This window comes from Gasterosteus aculeatus, chromosome 3 (assembly GCF_964276395.1).
Source record: "Gasterosteus aculeatus chromosome 3, fGasAcu3.hap1.1, whole genome shotgun sequence".
Classification (NCBI taxonomy): domain Eukaryota; kingdom Metazoa; phylum Chordata; class Actinopteri; order Perciformes; family Gasterosteidae; genus Gasterosteus; species Gasterosteus aculeatus.
This window is the reverse complement of record NC_135690.1, coordinates 7,678,845-7,696,556: the sequence shown is the minus strand read 5'-3', so window position 1 is coordinate 7,696,556 and position 17,712 is coordinate 7,678,845. Positions and strand designations below refer to the sequence as shown.

The 17,712-nt window shown below is 46.3% G+C and overlaps 1 protein-coding gene across 7 annotated transcripts; it reads right to left on the bottom strand.

Moving 5' to 3' along the window:
• Window positions 1-4,093: 4,093 nt before the first annotated feature.
• On the bottom strand, window positions 4,094-14,567 carry LOC144405514 (ATP-dependent DNA helicase Q4-like). 7 transcript variants are annotated; one of them, XM_078099430.1, is made up of 30 exons: window positions 14,180-14,320; window positions 13,940-14,053; window positions 13,684-13,717; window positions 13,476-13,591; window positions 13,221-13,367; window positions 12,931-13,082; window positions 12,609-12,739; window positions 11,656-12,530; window positions 11,491-11,573; window positions 11,313-11,412; window positions 10,933-11,098; window positions 10,555-10,665; window positions 10,091-10,258; window positions 9,899-9,991; window positions 9,669-9,805; window positions 9,369-9,452; window positions 8,864-9,052; window positions 8,460-8,642; window positions 8,114-8,315; window positions 7,787-7,980; window positions 7,502-7,585; window positions 6,977-7,123; window positions 6,702-6,821; window positions 6,328-6,598; window positions 6,102-6,231; window positions 5,838-5,998; window positions 5,432-5,609; window positions 5,180-5,333; window positions 4,981-5,089; window positions 4,094-4,665 (listed from the first exon to the last, which is right to left on the bottom strand). In XM_078099430.1, exons 2-30 carry the CDS (start codon window positions 14,021-14,023, stop codon window positions 4,544-4,546), a joined length of 4,725 nt encoding a protein of 1,574 aa, XP_077955556.1. In that variant the 5' UTR covers window positions 14,024-14,053; window positions 14,180-14,320; the 3' UTR covers window positions 4,094-4,543. The 7 variants fall into 7 exon arrangements, with proteins under 7 accessions (XP_077955556.1, XP_077955557.1, XP_077955555.1 ...); XM_078099431.1 differs by having other exon boundaries at window positions 12,627-12,739; XM_078099429.1 differs by having other exon boundaries at window positions 13,940-14,567.
• Between the last annotated feature and the right edge of the window lie 3,145 nt (window positions 14,568-17,712).

Here is a 17,712-nt window from a genome sequence, read left to right as displayed (position 1 = left end):
GTGACACTTGAGAGCCCTGTATCATTCCTGCTATAAGGCCTTACCCTTTCCGTAAGAAGTTAATGTCGTTGTGTTTTCCTATTTGCTGTTGTGTTTTCTTATGTGTCGTTGTGTTTTCCTATTTGCTGTTGTGCGTTTTTTCCATGTATTTTGCACTTCAAGGCCACCGTAGTACACACCTCATATTTGCTTTACTTTAGGTTTTGCTATACTTTACTTAAATAAATATACTTTTATATCAGCTTTGCACTGTGTTTCTCTCGTTTTTTGTCATTTCCGTTGAGCCGGGTCATGTCTTACAGACTTCTCACAGACTGTTCCACCACTGTCTCACAGACTGTCTCACAACTGTCCCACAACTGTCTCACGACTGTCCCACAACTGTCTCACGACTGTCTTACAGACTGTCTCACGACTGTCTTAAAGACTTCTCACAGACTGTTCGACGACTGTCTCACAGATTGTCCCACGGCTGTCTCACGACTGTCTTACAGACTTCACACAGACTGTTCAACGACTGTTCGGCGACTGTCTCACGACTGTCTTACAGACTTCTCACAGACTGTGTAACGACTGTCCCACAACTGTCTCACGACTGTCTTACAGACTGTCTCACAGACTGTTCGACGACTGTCTCACAGATTGTCCCACGGCTGTCTCACGACTGTCTTACAGACTTCACACAGACTGTTCCGCGACTGTCTCACAGACTGTCTCACGACTGTCTTACTGTTTTCCTATTTGTCGTTGTGTTTTCCTATTTGCTGTTGTGTTTTCCTATTTTCTGTTGTGCGTTTTTTCCAAGTTTTTTGCACTTCAAGGCCAGCGTAGTACACACCTCATATTTGCTTTACTTTTGGTTTTGCTATACTTAAATAAATATACTTTTATATCAGCTTTGCACTGTGTTTCTCTCGTTTTTGTCATCTCTGTTGAGCCGGGTCATGTCTTACAGACTTCTCACAGACTGTTCCACGACTGTCTCACGACTGTCTCACGACTGTCAGACAACTGTCTCACGACTGTCCCACAACTGTCTCACGACTGTCTTACAGACTTCACACAGACTGTTCAACGATTGTTCCGCGACTGTCTCACAGACTGTCTCACGACTGCCTTACAGACTTCTCACAGACTGTCTCACGACTGTCCCACAACTCTCTCACGACTGTCTTACAGACTTCTTAGTGACTTTTTCACGACTGTCTTACAGACTTTTCACAGACTGTTCCACGACTGTCTTACAGACTTCTCACAGACTGTTCCACAAATGTCTCACAGACTGTCTCACGACTGTCTTAAAGACTTCTCACAGACTGTTCGACAACTGTCTCACGACTGTCCCACAACTGTCTCACAACTGTCTTACGGACTTCTCAAAAACTGTTGCACGATTGTCTCACAGACTCTCACGACTGTCCCACAACTGTCTCACGACTGTCTTACAGACTTCTCACAGACTGTCTCACGACTGTCCCACAACTGTCTCACGACTGTCTCACGACTGTCTCACAGACAAATCCACGACTGTTTTACAGACTTCTCACAGACTGTTTCAAGACTCTCACAGTCTTACAGACTTTTCACAGACTGTCTCACGGCCGTCCCACAACTGTCCTACGACTGTCTTATAAACTTCTTAGTGACTTTTTCACGACTGTCTTACAGACTTTTCACAGACTGTTCCAACACTGTCTTACAGACTTTTCACAGACTGTCTCACGACTGTCCCACAACTATCTCACGACTGTCTTACAGACTGTCTCACAGACTGTTCAACGACTGTTCCGCGACTGTCTCACGACTGTCTTACAGACTTCTCACAGACTGTCTCACGACTGTCCCACAACTGTCTTACAGACTTCTCACAGACTGTCTCACGACTGTCCCACAACTGTCTTACAGACTTCTCACAGACTGTCTCACGACTGTCCCACAACTGTCTCACGACTGTCTCACAGACAAATCCACGACTGTCTTACAGACTTCTCACAGACTGTTTTAAGACTCTCACATTCTTACAGACTTCTCACAGACTGTCTCACGACCGTCCCACAACTGTCCCACGACAGTCTTACAAACTTCTCAGTGACTTTTTCACAACTGTCTTACAGACTTTTCACAGACTGTTCCAGGGCTGTCTCACACTGTCCCACCGACTGTCTTACAGACTTCTCACAGACTGTTCCACGACTGTCTCACAGACTGTGTCAGGCATTGGATTTATACGGTTCTTTCCTCTCCTAAAGACTCTGAAGGCTCGGCCCACGCGGCTGAAGAACTTGCAGACACAGGTTCTCTTTGAATGCCTCATGTGATCCTTGATGATGGAGATGATGCAATCTTCAACTTCCACGTCTCCCAATATCAAGCAGAGCAGTATATCTGCCCTGCCGCCCTTCATCTTGTACAGCTTCCTGTAAATCTTCTCGTCCAAGTTCTTGTGGGATTTTAGTTTGACATGAAAGTCCAGTTCCTTTATTTCGGACAAAATCTTTCCAACCAGACACTGAATGATGACCCTGAGTTGACTGGTACAACTTTCAGTATTGAAGTTACATGCTAACTCCCAAACCAGATTCTCTATGATCGACTCAATATAACGCTTTTTTCTTTCCTGCCCTGTGTTATCCTGTGCAGATTGTACAGGAGAGTTTGGAGGAACGCTGCTCTGGTGGTCGACCAGCAACTGTGGTGAACAAAGCTCTTTTAACGGAACTTCTGAACTTTGTGAATTTGTAGCCTCATCATTACTCGTAGATGAAATTATCTTTAAAGCCAGTGCTTTAGAGATAATTTCATCAACCATCCTGAGACCCTGATCGTTGTTGAATAAATTCAACATGTTCATAAAGATATATACTTCTTCTAAAATCTCTTCATCCATCTTTTTTTCCTCGACAACATCCAGTTGTGTCATCTGAATCCTTTTGGAGAGGTCCTCTTTCAGACGTGTTGCCATTGCACAGGTTTCCACAACATAGTCGTGAGTTTCATGCTTTCGTTCATTGTTAGCCCACTTCACCAGGTCTGACACAAAGGGTTGTATATCACCCATCAATATGGGGGAGTATTCTTCGTCCTTCCTGAAGTTTTCCTGAATTTGATCCAGTATGTGATTCAGCCATGTTTCAATGAAGCACCCGGTATAAAACTTCTCGAGATTGGCACATTGAAATACACCCGTCTCTAACATCTCATATAGTTTTTCACAAACGTCCCAGGGAACCTGTGCTCTGAAGAAGCTGTGGAAATGTCTTTTCGGCGTGTCATCTAATAAAGGATCCATTTTCTCGTTCAACTCCCTCAGAATGAATGCTTCTATAGATTGAGCTCTTTCTGACCGAGTCTGGCAGCTTGATGGGACATAGTCTGGAGCCTTTGATTTCTCAACACCATCTTGGTTGACTGGCACCAGCTCTTTGTTCAAAGCCATTCTCTTTCTTCGTACCCGAAATATGGACGTCTGTTTCATCTTTGCAGTGAACTCCCACAACATTATGCAGGCAAATGTAACCATCATCTTGTTGATGGTTACATCATGCTAGGCGACGGCTGAACGACTGACAGCTGACGTCATGTCTGAGCGATTATCGTCGTTACTAAAGAACGTCTCGGCCATGAAAAGACTGATGTGCACATCGCGATTGAAGCTTTCTCAGTAGGGCCGAGTGCGAAAAGTGGTAGTTTGCGGAGGTCGGTGGTCGGATCCTTTGTCAGATCGGCATAAGCCGATCTCAGTTGGGTATTAGCGACATGCAAATACTATGTGACGTTAAATGAGTATCTTCGTGACCGTGGGTTTGCCGTACATGTTTTTTTTCTAACTTTATTGGCAATCTCGCAGATCACAGCGACTTGCAAGTAGCGCAGCGTCTTAAAGAAAGTGATGTGCGTCTTAATGCGCGGCTTCGCAAAGGGATTCTGTATTTATTGAGTCTGAAACGAGTCATTTGACCAATGTTTTGATAACTGACCCGCAGACTGACTACTACCCCCCCAAATCAAAAGGCACCTTCCTATGATATTATAGGAACATGGCAAAAACAGCTGAGACATGCAGACACGCGGAGAGGACGGAAAAGCATATATATTTTGCGCAGATATCTTCATTTAATTAATTACTTTAATTATTATTACAACTTCAATTAATTAGTTTACAGTTCTATTTTTACTTCCTCCTATGAGTTCCTTTCTGGGTCAAGACCTCTGAGGTTTGAGCTCATGTACCAATAAAACAAGATAAGAGCTTTTCATCTAAGCAATACAGGAGATATTTCTATATAAATTACTACATAAATAAATAATAAATGTAAAAAGGCCAAGCTAAAAAACAGAATAACATTTTATTTAATTACAGTCTTTAAAGAAAAACAAATGTATATTATTAGTATCAAAACCTAACATTGTACAAAACATAGATTGAACATGATTTAATAAAATTGTTAACCTATTAAATCCATCAAGACCAGACTGAAGAGTACAAGTGAGGGAGTGAGTGAATGAGGCAGGAGTGCAGACATGTGGATCTGCATCCCGTCGCTCACTTGAAGCGAATGATCTCCTCAGTGGACAGTCGGATGAGCTGGTTGAAGTCGAACTGGATGTACTTCCTCCAGTAGCGTCGGTCCCTGCCGTAGGTTTGAGCTGGGTAACAAGGACTGGCTGAAACAGAGATGGTGCATCGACCTACTTGAAACACACACGTGGATCCACACAGGACAACCTGCTGCTGGTTTAACAGAAATCATCTTACTGCTACAATTTATAAGATATTCGGCTCCGTCAATCACATTGCCACGCTCACAATTTATTCATTGATCCTCTACCTCCCTCTAGAGGGCTTGAGGTGCAGAGCTGTTATAGAGCAAAGCGTCTCTTTGAGCTCATCGAAATGATGCAGTCTGCAGTTGCCTGTGAGCCAGAGTTAAGCCTGTTTCGCCCTTACGCATACGTACTGTGAGCGCCGTGTGCCCTCACCTATGCCGTGCAAGATCCTAGCGACAGCTCTCCCAGAAAACTTCTCATCACTTCGGTAGGAGAGAAAACTCCTGATGTCCGCTCTGATCTGGTTCTCCCAGTCCGTCAACTGAAGAAACACGCAAACGCACAAGTAAACTACGTCATTGAGGACAGAATTTAAACTGTTGACTCCGGATAGCCACCGAGTGCGTTTGACCTTGTATTTGTCGAGCTCCTCGATGTCCACTGCTGCGAGCGCGACACCTTGGTCTCGCCTCTTGTCGAAGTACTCCGAGAGAAGGCCCTTCAGCTGGCGACTGCGACTCTCATCCAGATCTTCAAGACAGGACTCTGCACTTTTGAAGGCGACGCTGCAACACGACGCACACGCAAAAGTTACACATGGACACCAGGCAATGAAGCGATTGAGAAATTGCATTTAACGATGCATTAAACCGACGCTGTGTACCTCCTGAAGGCCTTGAAGCAGGCAGTCAGCTGGTAAAGCTGCGTTCTCTCTTGGTTCAGCACTCGATTATGGAGGAATTGACAGACTCTGTCCATCTCCTCGTCGCTGAGGTCGCCAAAGGACCGGAAGTAGAACGATAGGGAGGACATTTCAACGTGGACTCCGCTGCGTCCGCCAACTGAACCAGAAACGTTAATGATTCTCCGGTAAGTGGCTCTATTTGGCTTAATTTATACAGTACAGAACATGCAGGAACGTGGTCCAAGAGGACAGCTTGAACACAACCAGTCCAACTGCACCAGTATGATTAACCACAGTGGGACATTTCATTCAAACTATGCCCTGATTTTCCTGCTGTGTTTCTATTTGTGCGAATATTTCCTGTTGTTTTAGTGCATTCACATACCACTGCTCAACTGCAGCTGTCTGACTCCTCTCTTCACCAGAGGAAGCTGCCACCCCATAGTGTCCGCCACCTCGACCACATCAAACTCCAGCTGATCCAGGGTCTCCACCCGCTCGCCTGCCATCCGCTTTCTGGCCAACACCACGGCAATCGGGTGGCAACTGGGGAACCGGTTGAACAGCGCATGTCATGTAAACTGCGCATTTATGCGTCTTTTCAGGGGCCTGTGGAAGAGCATCCTGCCCAAAAACAGACTTGTCCTACATTTTTGTGATTTTCTGGAGCTGTCTCGGTCCACCGTAGCAGCTGACTTTACACACAGAAAGCGTCGGGTGGAGAAGTTCGACAAAGCGCTGGGGATGCAGCTCCAGGTAGCAGAGCAGCGTTTCTACACCTAAAACGAATGTGTTGAATGAGTCCGTAGGTCAACACCACTCGTTTTGCGCTTTTTGTTGATGGTGCGTGCCCTTCTGTGGCCTCCCCCACTCACCTTCCTCTGTGATGTCCAGAGCCTCCACGGTTTCCTGAATGGGAATCGCTCTCTCGTGCGTGTGACACACCCGCTCTCTGGGCCAATCGCTGCTTTCCTCTTCCTGGTCCCTTCGCCAACCGGCAGCTTCTTCCGCCTCCACGTCCGTGCGCCGCGTGGAACCGGCAGCTTTTTGTTCAGCGGTCTGTTCTTTCTTCTTCTCCCCTTGGTCACCTCCATCCTCTCGCTGGCCCTCGGGGGACGTTCCCGCTGCATCGGTGTGCGACGACTCCTTGCAGTTAAAACAACGTACGTTATTTGGGTTTGTTTAAAAAAAAAAAAAAAATCAGTTTACTGCATTTCAATGGTCTTTTGTTGGGTGAAAGAAGAAGGACCTGCGCGGTAGAGAGTGCCGGAGTGTCTGTGTGTACTGTGTGCTGCTGAGTGTGAGCATACAGGCTGCTCTCCTGATCACACGCGTCCATCATCTCCATCAGCTCTGAATCTTCGATGTCCTTCACACAAAGACAGTTTAGTTTTATTGTTTTACTGCCACAACGTATTGAACAATATTTAAACCAAACACACACACACACACACACACACACACACACACACACACACACACACACACACACACACACACACACACACACAGAGGGGAAGTTACCTTTTCTAGTTCAAGTTGTTCTTGCTGTTTCTTGTGTATCTGTTTACATTTACACGGAGGGAAAACTTTCTGGACCAGTTTCTTAACTGTGTAGTAGTCCACTGTGTCCGCATAGATGTGGCGCCGGAGCTCATGGAGGTCCCCACCCTACGGACACACAAAGCGTTTATACCCAAAATATGCTGAGCCTTGCGGGTGACGGCCCTAAAGAAGACCACCGAGCCACGACGGGAGAGAATTCAGTTGAATTATAGATGAATACATTTGTCTCATTTTATACTGTTATGTGTGACAAATTATACTGTTTGTATGAGGAAGACAGAAAGGATGCGGCACGGAAAAGAAGATCATAGCCTTTGTGAAATATAGCTGACATAATATAACTAATACGTATGGAAAAAGTTCAAAACAAGGTATTAGTGTTTAGTGTTACACAATGCATGCTTTACATGACGAAACAAATTGGAGTTTTTATTACAGTGAATGGGTTGACTACAAATAGTCAGATAATTCAATTAGTCTCACCTCAGGGTCCAGGAACAGGTGACAGTGTGCTGGATCTCCGTCTCTTCCCGCCCTCCCGATCTCCTGGACATAGCTCTCAAAACTCTGAAAGAGTCAAACAGTTACCACCACTAAAGGAAACAACCTATTGTTTCAAGTTTATTAAATGGACATTTTAACATCTACCAGAGCAGAAAAACTAGGCAAATTCCATCTGTGTTTTATGTTTTCTCTTGTTAACAAACCTGCCGCCGTTACACGTCAAATCTCCGTTGCGATGACAACGTTTCTCTTTGCTCTACCCACCTTAGGCATGTTGTAGTGGATGATGCCGCGGACGTCAGATTTATCGAGGCCCATGCCAAACGCCACGGTGGCCACCACGAGCCGTAGCTCCCCGCACATGAAGTTGTTCTGGACGCGACGGCGCTCCGACGCCGACAAGCCGGCGTGGTACGACTCCGCCTGCCACTTCAGCGGCTTACGGATCTTCTTCCTCGCTAGACGCAGAAACGCGGTGCAGCAAGACAGGGACGTTGAGTCAAAGTGCGGGAGGTTACAAACGATCGGGTCAAGTAAATGCTTTCAGACGGACGGTAAAGGCGTCAAAGACACGAATCATTGGGCCTTTACCCAGATCTTTCTTCCTCTGTCCTAAGGGGTTGTGTAGCGTCTGACCGCCGCTGTTGGTTTCTTTGTTTTCTTTCACCAGCACTCCGTTCAGGCAGGTCCGCAGCAGCGCCGCCACACGGGTCGTCTCCTGTCTTCTGGTGCAGTAGACGATGACGGAGTCCAGGCAACCAAAACGATCGCCCTTCAACAAAGACACCAGAGCCTACAAAGACGAGCATGGGGGGAGGAGAAAGGTCAGGAAGGTAGTGATTGTACGCTACACATTTACAGAGGTCAAAGTTTATTCCAACCCAGTGCGACTTTCATGTGCCTCCTGTCGCGCGGGGACACATGCCACTCATCACACCTGATCTTTTTCTCTGTCCATGGACACGGACAGCTGCAGGTTGGGAGGCACAGCTGCGGATCGCACCGCAATGCCGTCTTGATCGGTGATGTCCAGGTGTCGTGCGATGTCCATAGCGGTGGACAGTGTGGCCGTGGCCGTGAGTCCCAGCAAGCACTGCACTCCCAACCGCTCCCTCAGGACCTACGAACACAAAGACAAGGTGCAGCTTTTAGGACAGTTTGCATCATCTGGTAAGGAAGCAGATGGATGAAAACCCCACAGGCACCTCAGAATAACCTCAGTTATAAAGACATATTTTTCTTAATATCTAGTGTTCTAACCTTGAAAAGCCCCTCTGAGATTTATAAACACCACAATACTCTTTTTTTTTTTTACACTAAAGACTTAAGCCATTAACCCACCTCACAGAGTCTGAGGTAGCACGGTCTGAAGTTGTGAGACCACTCAGAGACACAATGAGCTTCGTCTATACAGGCGAAGGACACAGGAGGGAGCTCCTGAGCCGAGGGCAGACAGCCTGAACCTGAACCGCCTCCACCAACCAGGGCCTCTGGAGAGAGGAGCAACACACACACCTGGCCTGACTTCACCTGCAGAAACAAAGGAAGGACACATTATAGGCAGAAAATACTACCAAACACATTAATAACACATGGCAGTTTACGATTTCTCTGTGCATTGCTGTACTATTGAAATGCTGCTGGATAAATTACAGAAAATAAATACTATTTTTAGGGCTCTTTTTACATTAAATCTCTAAACAGACGTTCAGATGGCTTTTGATTCTAGATTTGAAATTGAGAAATAACTTTTCACTCTTTGAGACACGCAGGAAGATGTTGGAGTTCAACACCTACAAATGTCCATATTCCGCCGACTCTGAAGTCTCGCTGCTTTGTCTGTTACCTTTTCTATGGCAGCTTCTCTCTGTTTCATCGTCATGTTGGAGTGGATGCAGGCCGCCTTCAGATTGTCTGGAAGGCCAGACAACTACACACACACACACACACACACACACACACACACACACACACACACACACACACACACACACACACACACACACACACACACACACACACACACACACACAGGACACACACAGGACACATTAGTTGACAGCATCACTGCTCAAAATGAGAGAGAATCCTCTCAGTTTGTGTGAAGTCTTTTCGTTTGTGCGACAGAGAGAAGGTGACCGACTACCTGGTCGTCCATGAGGGAGACCAGAGGTGAAATGACCAAAGCGATGCTTTTCGATCTCTTAGCGAACAGGAAGGCTGGGAGCTGATAGCACAACGATTTACCCATCCCCGTTGACAACACTACGAGGGTAGAGAGACCTGCAGGAACAAGAGAGCGAGAGAGACAAACATGAACAGAGGTTATAGGGGTACAGATGTGTCTGTTTGTATACGAGAGAGAGCAGTGAATACCTGACAGGATCCTCATGATGGCTTCCTCCTGTCCCGGTCTGAAGGACTGATAGCCAATTTCTGTCAGAGCTGCGTAAACCTCAGCGGGGGTTTCTAAAACAAATTCAAGGAAAACCTTCATCTTTGAGCAAATGTACAGTTTGGCCCATTTGCACCCTGCTCTTCACCGTAAGCATGAAAAAGAGGCGTTACCCTGGACTTTGCCATCGTCTGTAAGAGGATAAAGCGGTTCCATCGGTGGCGGAGGGGCGGGGCGCTCGTATTCGGGACGGATGACATTCAGCAACACCTCGTCTTTGTGCTCACTGTCCACCTCCGTTTCTTTGTGCGGCTGCTCCTCTGTGATACTGGGAGACGCCGCTGGAACACACGGAAAAAACATACTCATAAACATCTGTGATACGGCAACAAATACTATGTACAATTATTATCTTGTTCGGTCGAAATTGTGCGCTGTTGTATAGCTTACTATAGCCAAATGTTGACGTAAACCTAACAAATTGCTGAATTTTGAGTGGTTGATTTATGTTGCATTAAATATTCTTGGACATTTGTAACAACATATGATGTTGTTTATCGAACAAGACAAACCTTCATCTCGAGGAGTTGGGATCAGAAAGCAGAATGCTCAGTAACATTAAGTTCAACGGGCGTACCGTGCGGCCGAGGTTGTAGCGTGCCGGTTGCCCTGGCAACCTCTTCCAGTGTGGGCAGTTCAAACGGCTCCTCCTCGGCAGGCTGGTCCTCGGCAACAGGAGTGGGAGGGGCTGCGAAACAGATGTGATCAACACATGCCATCCAGAGGTGATATTATGCTGCCCTCAGCATGGCGTGTTCCTGGCGTGTTCAGCTTGCTGTGTGCATTTAGTGGTCTGATCACGTTTTCAATATGCTCTAGTTGACGAAATGAATAATAGGTTAATGAACAAAAAACCTGTTTCAGGGAACCCGATGTCTAACTGCAGCTGCTTTGAGTTTTTATTTTGTCTGCCAAACCAGCAGAACTAAAAGAGTCTTTGTTTCCTTTGTGTTACCTGGTCCCTTGCAGTCCATGGACCAGTGTCCGGTCCCTCCACACTTGAAACAGGTGTCTCCCTGTCGACTGATCCCCCCTCTGAATCCACCCCTCCGTCCTCTGCCAAAAAAACCTCCGCCTCCACCAAAGGGTTCGCCTTTCAGCTGGAACTTCTGCATGTACATCTGAAATACACAGAAACTATTTATGACAACACATTTGTGTGACACCTCAGAGAAACTGCTGCTTTAGATTTCCTTGACGATTCTCAAATTCTTCAAAAAGGACATTGTGTTAAGGCTTAAACAAAGCTGATTTAAGACAAGGAAATACACAACGCAATGGCATTCATGACCTTTCTAATCATTACGGATCCATCCGAGACACATCAAAACGTACCTGCTTCCGTAGACCTGCACCTCTGACGGCGTATCCTTTGACGTGAGACTTCTTCTTCAGATTGATCTTCACAAAGTTACCCTCTAAGCCTTTCTTGCCGCTGTACAAAAGAAAGGATTGTTTGTACACAGAATACAAATCAAAGATGCTTTCCAGCGGGACGGGTTCTGGCCCTCACCTGGCTTTGACCGGCGGAGTGCGATACGTTGTCCTGGCTGCATATTCCTCCTCTATCTCTCCTAACAAGTTCTCGTGAGGAACCTTGAGAGGAGTGAGAACGTGTTTAACTCACCTCGCACAGCATTCACACTGTGTAAAGATGAATACAAACTAACTAACCAACCTTTTTTGGTTCTTTGGTTTCTTTCTTTTCCTCTTCCTCCTCATCTTCGTCTCCCTTTTTCTTCGCTCTCCTTTTCTTCCCGCCTGCATGAACTGGCCTTGGGTTTATATTGGAGCTCTCCTCTGTCTTTTTGACATTTCTACGCCTCTTCTTCACTCCTCCCTCCTCTGCCGTGTCTCCCTCCTCTTTCTCCCCCTCTCTCTGCCTTTTTCTTCCCTTCTTTTTGGTATCTTTGGATCTGTTACTAGTTTTATTGTCGTCTTCTGCCGTTAAAGGTGGCGTCAATTCTTTCTCCATATATTCACCTCCCTTCCTTTTTGCCTTTTCTTCCCCTCCTCCTTCTCCTCGTTTTTTTCCAGTGCTTTGATGAGAAGATGTCGCCGCACAGACTGTTTCTTCACTTGTGATGCCCTTAAACGCTTTGTCACTTTCCAAGTCTTTCACCGCTCTTCTTATTACCTCTGCATCCTTTTCTTGTCCCTCCACTTTGTCATCCGTTTGTATTTTTCCTTCAGTTTCTCTTCCACCTTCTCCCTCACCTCCGTTCTCTTGCTCGACCTCCTGGTTTCCTGCTCCGGGCTTCACCTCAGCTCCCATCTCTCCAAACACCTGACACCTCTCCAGCCACTTCCTGTCAACAAAACTCAGTCTGCTGGCGGGAGAGGACTTTCCTCCCAGGCCACTTACTCCAATTCCTCTTCTGCAACCTCCAAGAACCTGGGCGCTTCCTCTCAAGCTCATCAAAGTTCCAACAGCCGTCTCGCCAACGCCCTTATGTAGCGTTCCTGAAGTTTCATCGGCTCGTCTTGAACTTCCTGCACCGGGTGAAGAAGATACCGACGACAACAAGGCAGAAGGTCTGGCCGGAGAGGGAGCTGGACAAGGGACATTTGGATTTTGGGAACCAATAACTTTACTAGTACTACTTTCAATACTTATATTATTTGTCGTACCACAACCGCTGGCAGCACCTGCAAGTTCTTCACTGGAATCTCTAAGAGGTTCAAATGGTTGAAATGACTCTTCAGGCTCCACTTTCTGGGGCGTCTTGGAAACCAGGGACCGCAGGCCACTGGTCAATCTTCTGTAAACATAAACAGAAAACATTTTTCGGTCATTCTATTCTATTCTTAGATGTCCCCAGGGACTAGGGAATGTATTTAATAAACTAAACAATGCTATCTTAATAAAATGGGGTTACATTTCTATCTGCAAATAATGCATGGCCGACAGGCAGCTAAGCTTCTTGCCTAATACCTTCTTGCATTTCATTACCTCGGTGTCAGAGGGCTGGATTTGGGGTTACAGGAAGCGATCTGTCCAGCTGCAGCAACAGAGCTGTTTGACTGTCCACGTTGTCCGTCTTTCACAGAGTTTAGAGGCAGCCGACCGGGACGGACAGGTTTCTTCAGTGAGAGAGGTCTCTCCTGCAATATCAAAATGAAACAAAGAGATTATCTTTTATCAGCCAGATCTCAGGTGAGGTGGCGGAGGTTCTTCATTGCGCTGCTCGCTCTCTTTTACCATCATGTGGCATGGTCCAGTTGTGTGCGTGTGTGTCTCACCTTGCAGAGTGTCGCCAGGTTGTTTTTAAGCTTTAAGCCGTAGTACTGGGCCGAAGCCATAAGACTGCCTCTGTCTTCAGGTGTCAATCGGGGAGAAGATGTAGGAAGTGAACCGCGGTTCAGATGGGAACCCCAACAGTCGGCCTCCTACGTGGAACAACAACAAGCCGATAGTGACGGACACATAAAACGAATCGCCTTACTTCGTCTATGTTTGTTTATTTTTTACAATAAACACCTGGAGTCACAAACTACCTTCTGGACAGTTTTGATCCCAGCTGTAGATGTGCTCTGCTCCGCTCGACCGCTGGCTCCGTCAGTGCTGCCGTTTTCTTTGGCTTCTTTCAAACCGCGGTATTCTTTATACAGCTCTGCAATTGAGACACACCGAGCATCGTGCGTTATACTTATACTCTATTCTAGAGACGGACTGTTGGTGTTGAAAATGATTAATTCTACTCACTTCTTGTCTCCTCTGGAGCTTGGTCAATGTCCTCCTGGAAATGAAAGTCACATGTTATTGAACAAGAGGAAACTAACTAACAACAACGGTCTCTGTAGCAGTATGTGGCATGTCTTGTGGAACAGAACAACAACAAAACCCAAATAATAAAGAATAAAAAAAAGACAAGCCATTTATACAAAATGCGTCATCATTCTATAGACACGGACTGACATTACCTTGCTCTGATTCTCGTCTAACGTTTAGTTTAAATTACCTTGTTTGGTTTCCTCTGGTGGTCTTTAACAAACCTCTGCTCCCAGCTTTTCAGCTGAAGCTTCACCTCGTTGTATCGATCCATGGTTAACAGGGTCAATGACTCAAGGTGAATCTGTCACATTTAAATAACATTAATGTTAACTTGAATTAACTAGTTTACATCTTTAGTATTGACATATAGAGAAGACATATCAAGCGAAAGCTTAATCAAGTTATTGCAACACGATAGTTGCCTGACCTTAACAATGAAACATTAGTTTAGTTTCGCTACTGAATTAGTCCGTAACCATCATGATAGAAACATCCATCGAAGTGCTTTCTTCTGCAGTGTGTGTTGTTTACGATTTTTCCCGCGCCGGAAGGTGACAGTTTGTTGCCAGGTTACTTCTTGTATCCCCCATTCTCATAAGCAATAGGTTTCCGTTTTTACATGGGACTTAATTAAGGCGAAGAACTGTATTGTCGAGGAAAACATAAAGACAACCAACGCTTTTGATACACTAGTCTGTATTATAGTTGTGAATCGCCAGAATTTCCAATACATCCCTTTAAGTCTGGTTTATGCAGAAGGGTGGAGCTTGAGCTGATCAGGCTCCACTTGCTTCCGGATCCACTGCGCGCCTGTTCTTAAAGGGACAGGGACGAGATACTTACTGCAAACAGCCACACTTTCAACATTGCACATTTTAGTCCACTGCATTGATTTGATCACTTTAATTGTTTCACAGATAAGTAAAAATAAAAAAAGCAGTATAAGTGGTATTATAGGTTTAGACAAAACTTGAGCCAACCTCTCCATTGACATGCTGTACAGCACTTACAAGGTTTGGATATTAATATTCAAAGAAAGTTTAATGTCTCTGGTGTTGTTTTGTTGCTAGTAAGTCAATGTTCAAAAATATTTAAAAAAATACATCAATCACTACATGTATAACTGTCTGGGAATGATCTCCACACTCTTTTGAGACGTTAAGACCCATCAATTTATTGGTAGTCTCTGACTATCCAGCATTCTTGTGAGCTTCCATTGCAATGTGCATGACGGCCTTAGAGTGGAGAACTTAGTTGACCAAAAAGAGAATCCTGTTTAGTTCCATTTTCTTCTGTTTCAAACTACCAATGCACTTCTTTAAGCATTACAAAGCTCAGTAATCACATTTATCTAATCTCTATAGGCACCACTGGGTAATCGTGAATATCCCCATGCACACACTTAATACTCACCCGTGATGCCTCCACCAATTCCCCGGGTCGAACCAGCCTCTGGTGAATCATAGACTGCGTGCAGCTCGAATCCACCATCGCCTGATGTGTACGCCCCTGGATCCTTACTGGAACGCAGTGTGCCACTCCTGGACCGGGGGAGGATGTTGGAGTTCCCGGCAACTCGCACCGTCTGGCCCACCTCCATCAGTGGGCACTACCCGCTGGTAGTGTGCGGGCTGCCCGCACCTCCAACACTCCTGCCCTGACGGTTGAGGAGCCTAGGTCGGGGAGAGTGCCGGCCAGGCCTGAGGGATTGGTAACCCGTGACCCGCCACGACTGGCTGCTGGGACCTCCTTCGCGGCGTGTGGACTGGCTGTGCTGACGCGGTCGGCCGACCGCCCTCTCCCTGCCCGCCAGGATCAAGGTGGTCCTCAGCAAGGGTGACGGCGGCCTCCAGCGTTGCTGGCCGGTGGTACCGAACCCAGGCAGAGGTCCGAGGCGGCTGACCTTACAGGACCTGCTCCTGAAACAGCCTCCTGTGCTCCTCGGGGGAGAGCCCTAGCCGGTCCATGGTGGCCCTCTTTACGTCAGTATAAACATGCCTGGTCCCGGGTGGCAGACCCAGGGCGGCTGTCTGCGCCTCCCCGGTCAGGAGCAGCAACAGGTGGATTGTCTGCCGGCCATGCACACGCCTCCGCCATCGCCTCGAACATCCTGAGGTATGATTGCACCTCGTCCACTAGGGTCATCTTGTGCATCTGTCAGCGGGCGAGGTTTTTTTTAAAAAGTGTGTGTTGCCAACGCCATGTAGGTAAGGGCTAAGAGCCCGAGGAACTCGAAATAAATAATTAAAAACAAGGTTTGTTTGTTTGGGGGAGAGCAGTGGAACAATGACCCAAGAGGAGACAAGGGCAGAAATATTAATTTAACATTATTTATTTTAATACAATGATTAAAATATATAACAAAGCTAAAATAGTCCGTCCAAATTGATCACCACAGCAGAAGTCCTGCGCGTAATTAGTCCACCGGTACAGACGTCTTTGACTTCCAGCTGCCCTCTGCTGCGTCTGCTTCTGCTGGTGCTGCGTCTGCTTCTGCCTCTGCTCCTGCTGCTTGCATTCGCTCAAAACTGCAGTGTGTTCCTTTTCCCCTGCTCCTTCTCCTTCCTCCACAGTCCACAGCAAAGGAGCAGGAGAACATGGAGAGAATAGCCAATGGGACTGGGGAGAACATCTCTACAGCATAAGGAAAAAGTTCAACAAAATAAAATGACTCTTGTCATCCACAACCATTAATAGAGGTTTGAGCATCTCAAATATCAACTATTTCAAAACTAATGGCACATGAAACACTATCAGCATTCTAATAAACAATTGGATAACAGGTGATCTAATATCAAGCACATTGGAGGTGTTTTGAGTCCTTCAATCATATAGACCTCTGTACCTGTTTTCATGGCCTTCCGCCCTGCCACGTAGTGTGGGTGATGGGCTGTGACATTTTCCTCAGACAAGCTGTCTGCCTCAGACGGCTGGATAAGACGTGACTACAGATTTTGTCACACCTCCTTCTTCTTCTTCTTCTTCTTCTTCTTCTTCTTCTTCTTCTTCTTCTTCTTCTTCTTCTTCTTCTTCTTCTTCTTCTTCTTCTTCTTCTTCTTCTTCTTCTTCTTCTTCTTCTTCTTCTTCTTCTTCTTCTTCTTCTTCTTCTTCTTCTTCTTCTTCTTCTTCTTCTTCTTCTTCTTCTTCTTCTTCTTCTTCTTCTTCTTCTTCTTCTTCTTCTTCTTCTTCTTCTTCTTCTTCTTCTTCTTCTTCTTCTTCTTCTTCTTCTTCTTCTTCTTCTTCTTCTTCTTCTTCTTCTTCTTCTTCTTCTTCTGCTTCACACCTGGGACACAACCCTGTGGGGTGCCGATGCTTTCTAGATATTATGGCAATCCACAAATCGTGATGGGAGAGCCTGTGATGAGGGGGGGAAGTGAGCGCAGCAGGAGAGCTGCAGCAGAAAGTCCCGGAGAGACTTTCGAGTTGTTTTACGAGTGTCTTAAAAGTGTCCTCCTAGTGTTTCACCATTGTTTTACCGGCGTTTTGTTGTTCAATTATATTGAGGTGTGGCTACGGCCGCGGACGCTGGGGAAGGGGTGTTTCTCTCGTTTTTTGTCATTTCCGTTGAGCCGGGTCATGTCTTACAGACTTCTCACAGACTGTTCTACGACTGTCTCACAGACTGTCTCACGACTGTCCCACAACTGTCTCACGACTGTCTTACAGACTGTCTCACGACTGTCCCACAACTGTCTCACGACTGTCTTAAAGACTTCTCACAGACTGTTCGACGACTGTCTCACAGATTGTCCCACGGCTGTCTCACGACTGTCTTACAGACTTCACACAGACTGTTCAACGACTGTTCCGCGACTGTCTCACAGACTGTCTCACGACTGTCTTACAGACTTCTCACAGACTGTCTCACGACTGTCTTACAGACTTCTCAAAAACGGTTCCACGATTGTCTCACAGACTCTCACGACTGTCCCACCACTGTCTCACGACTGTCTTACAGAC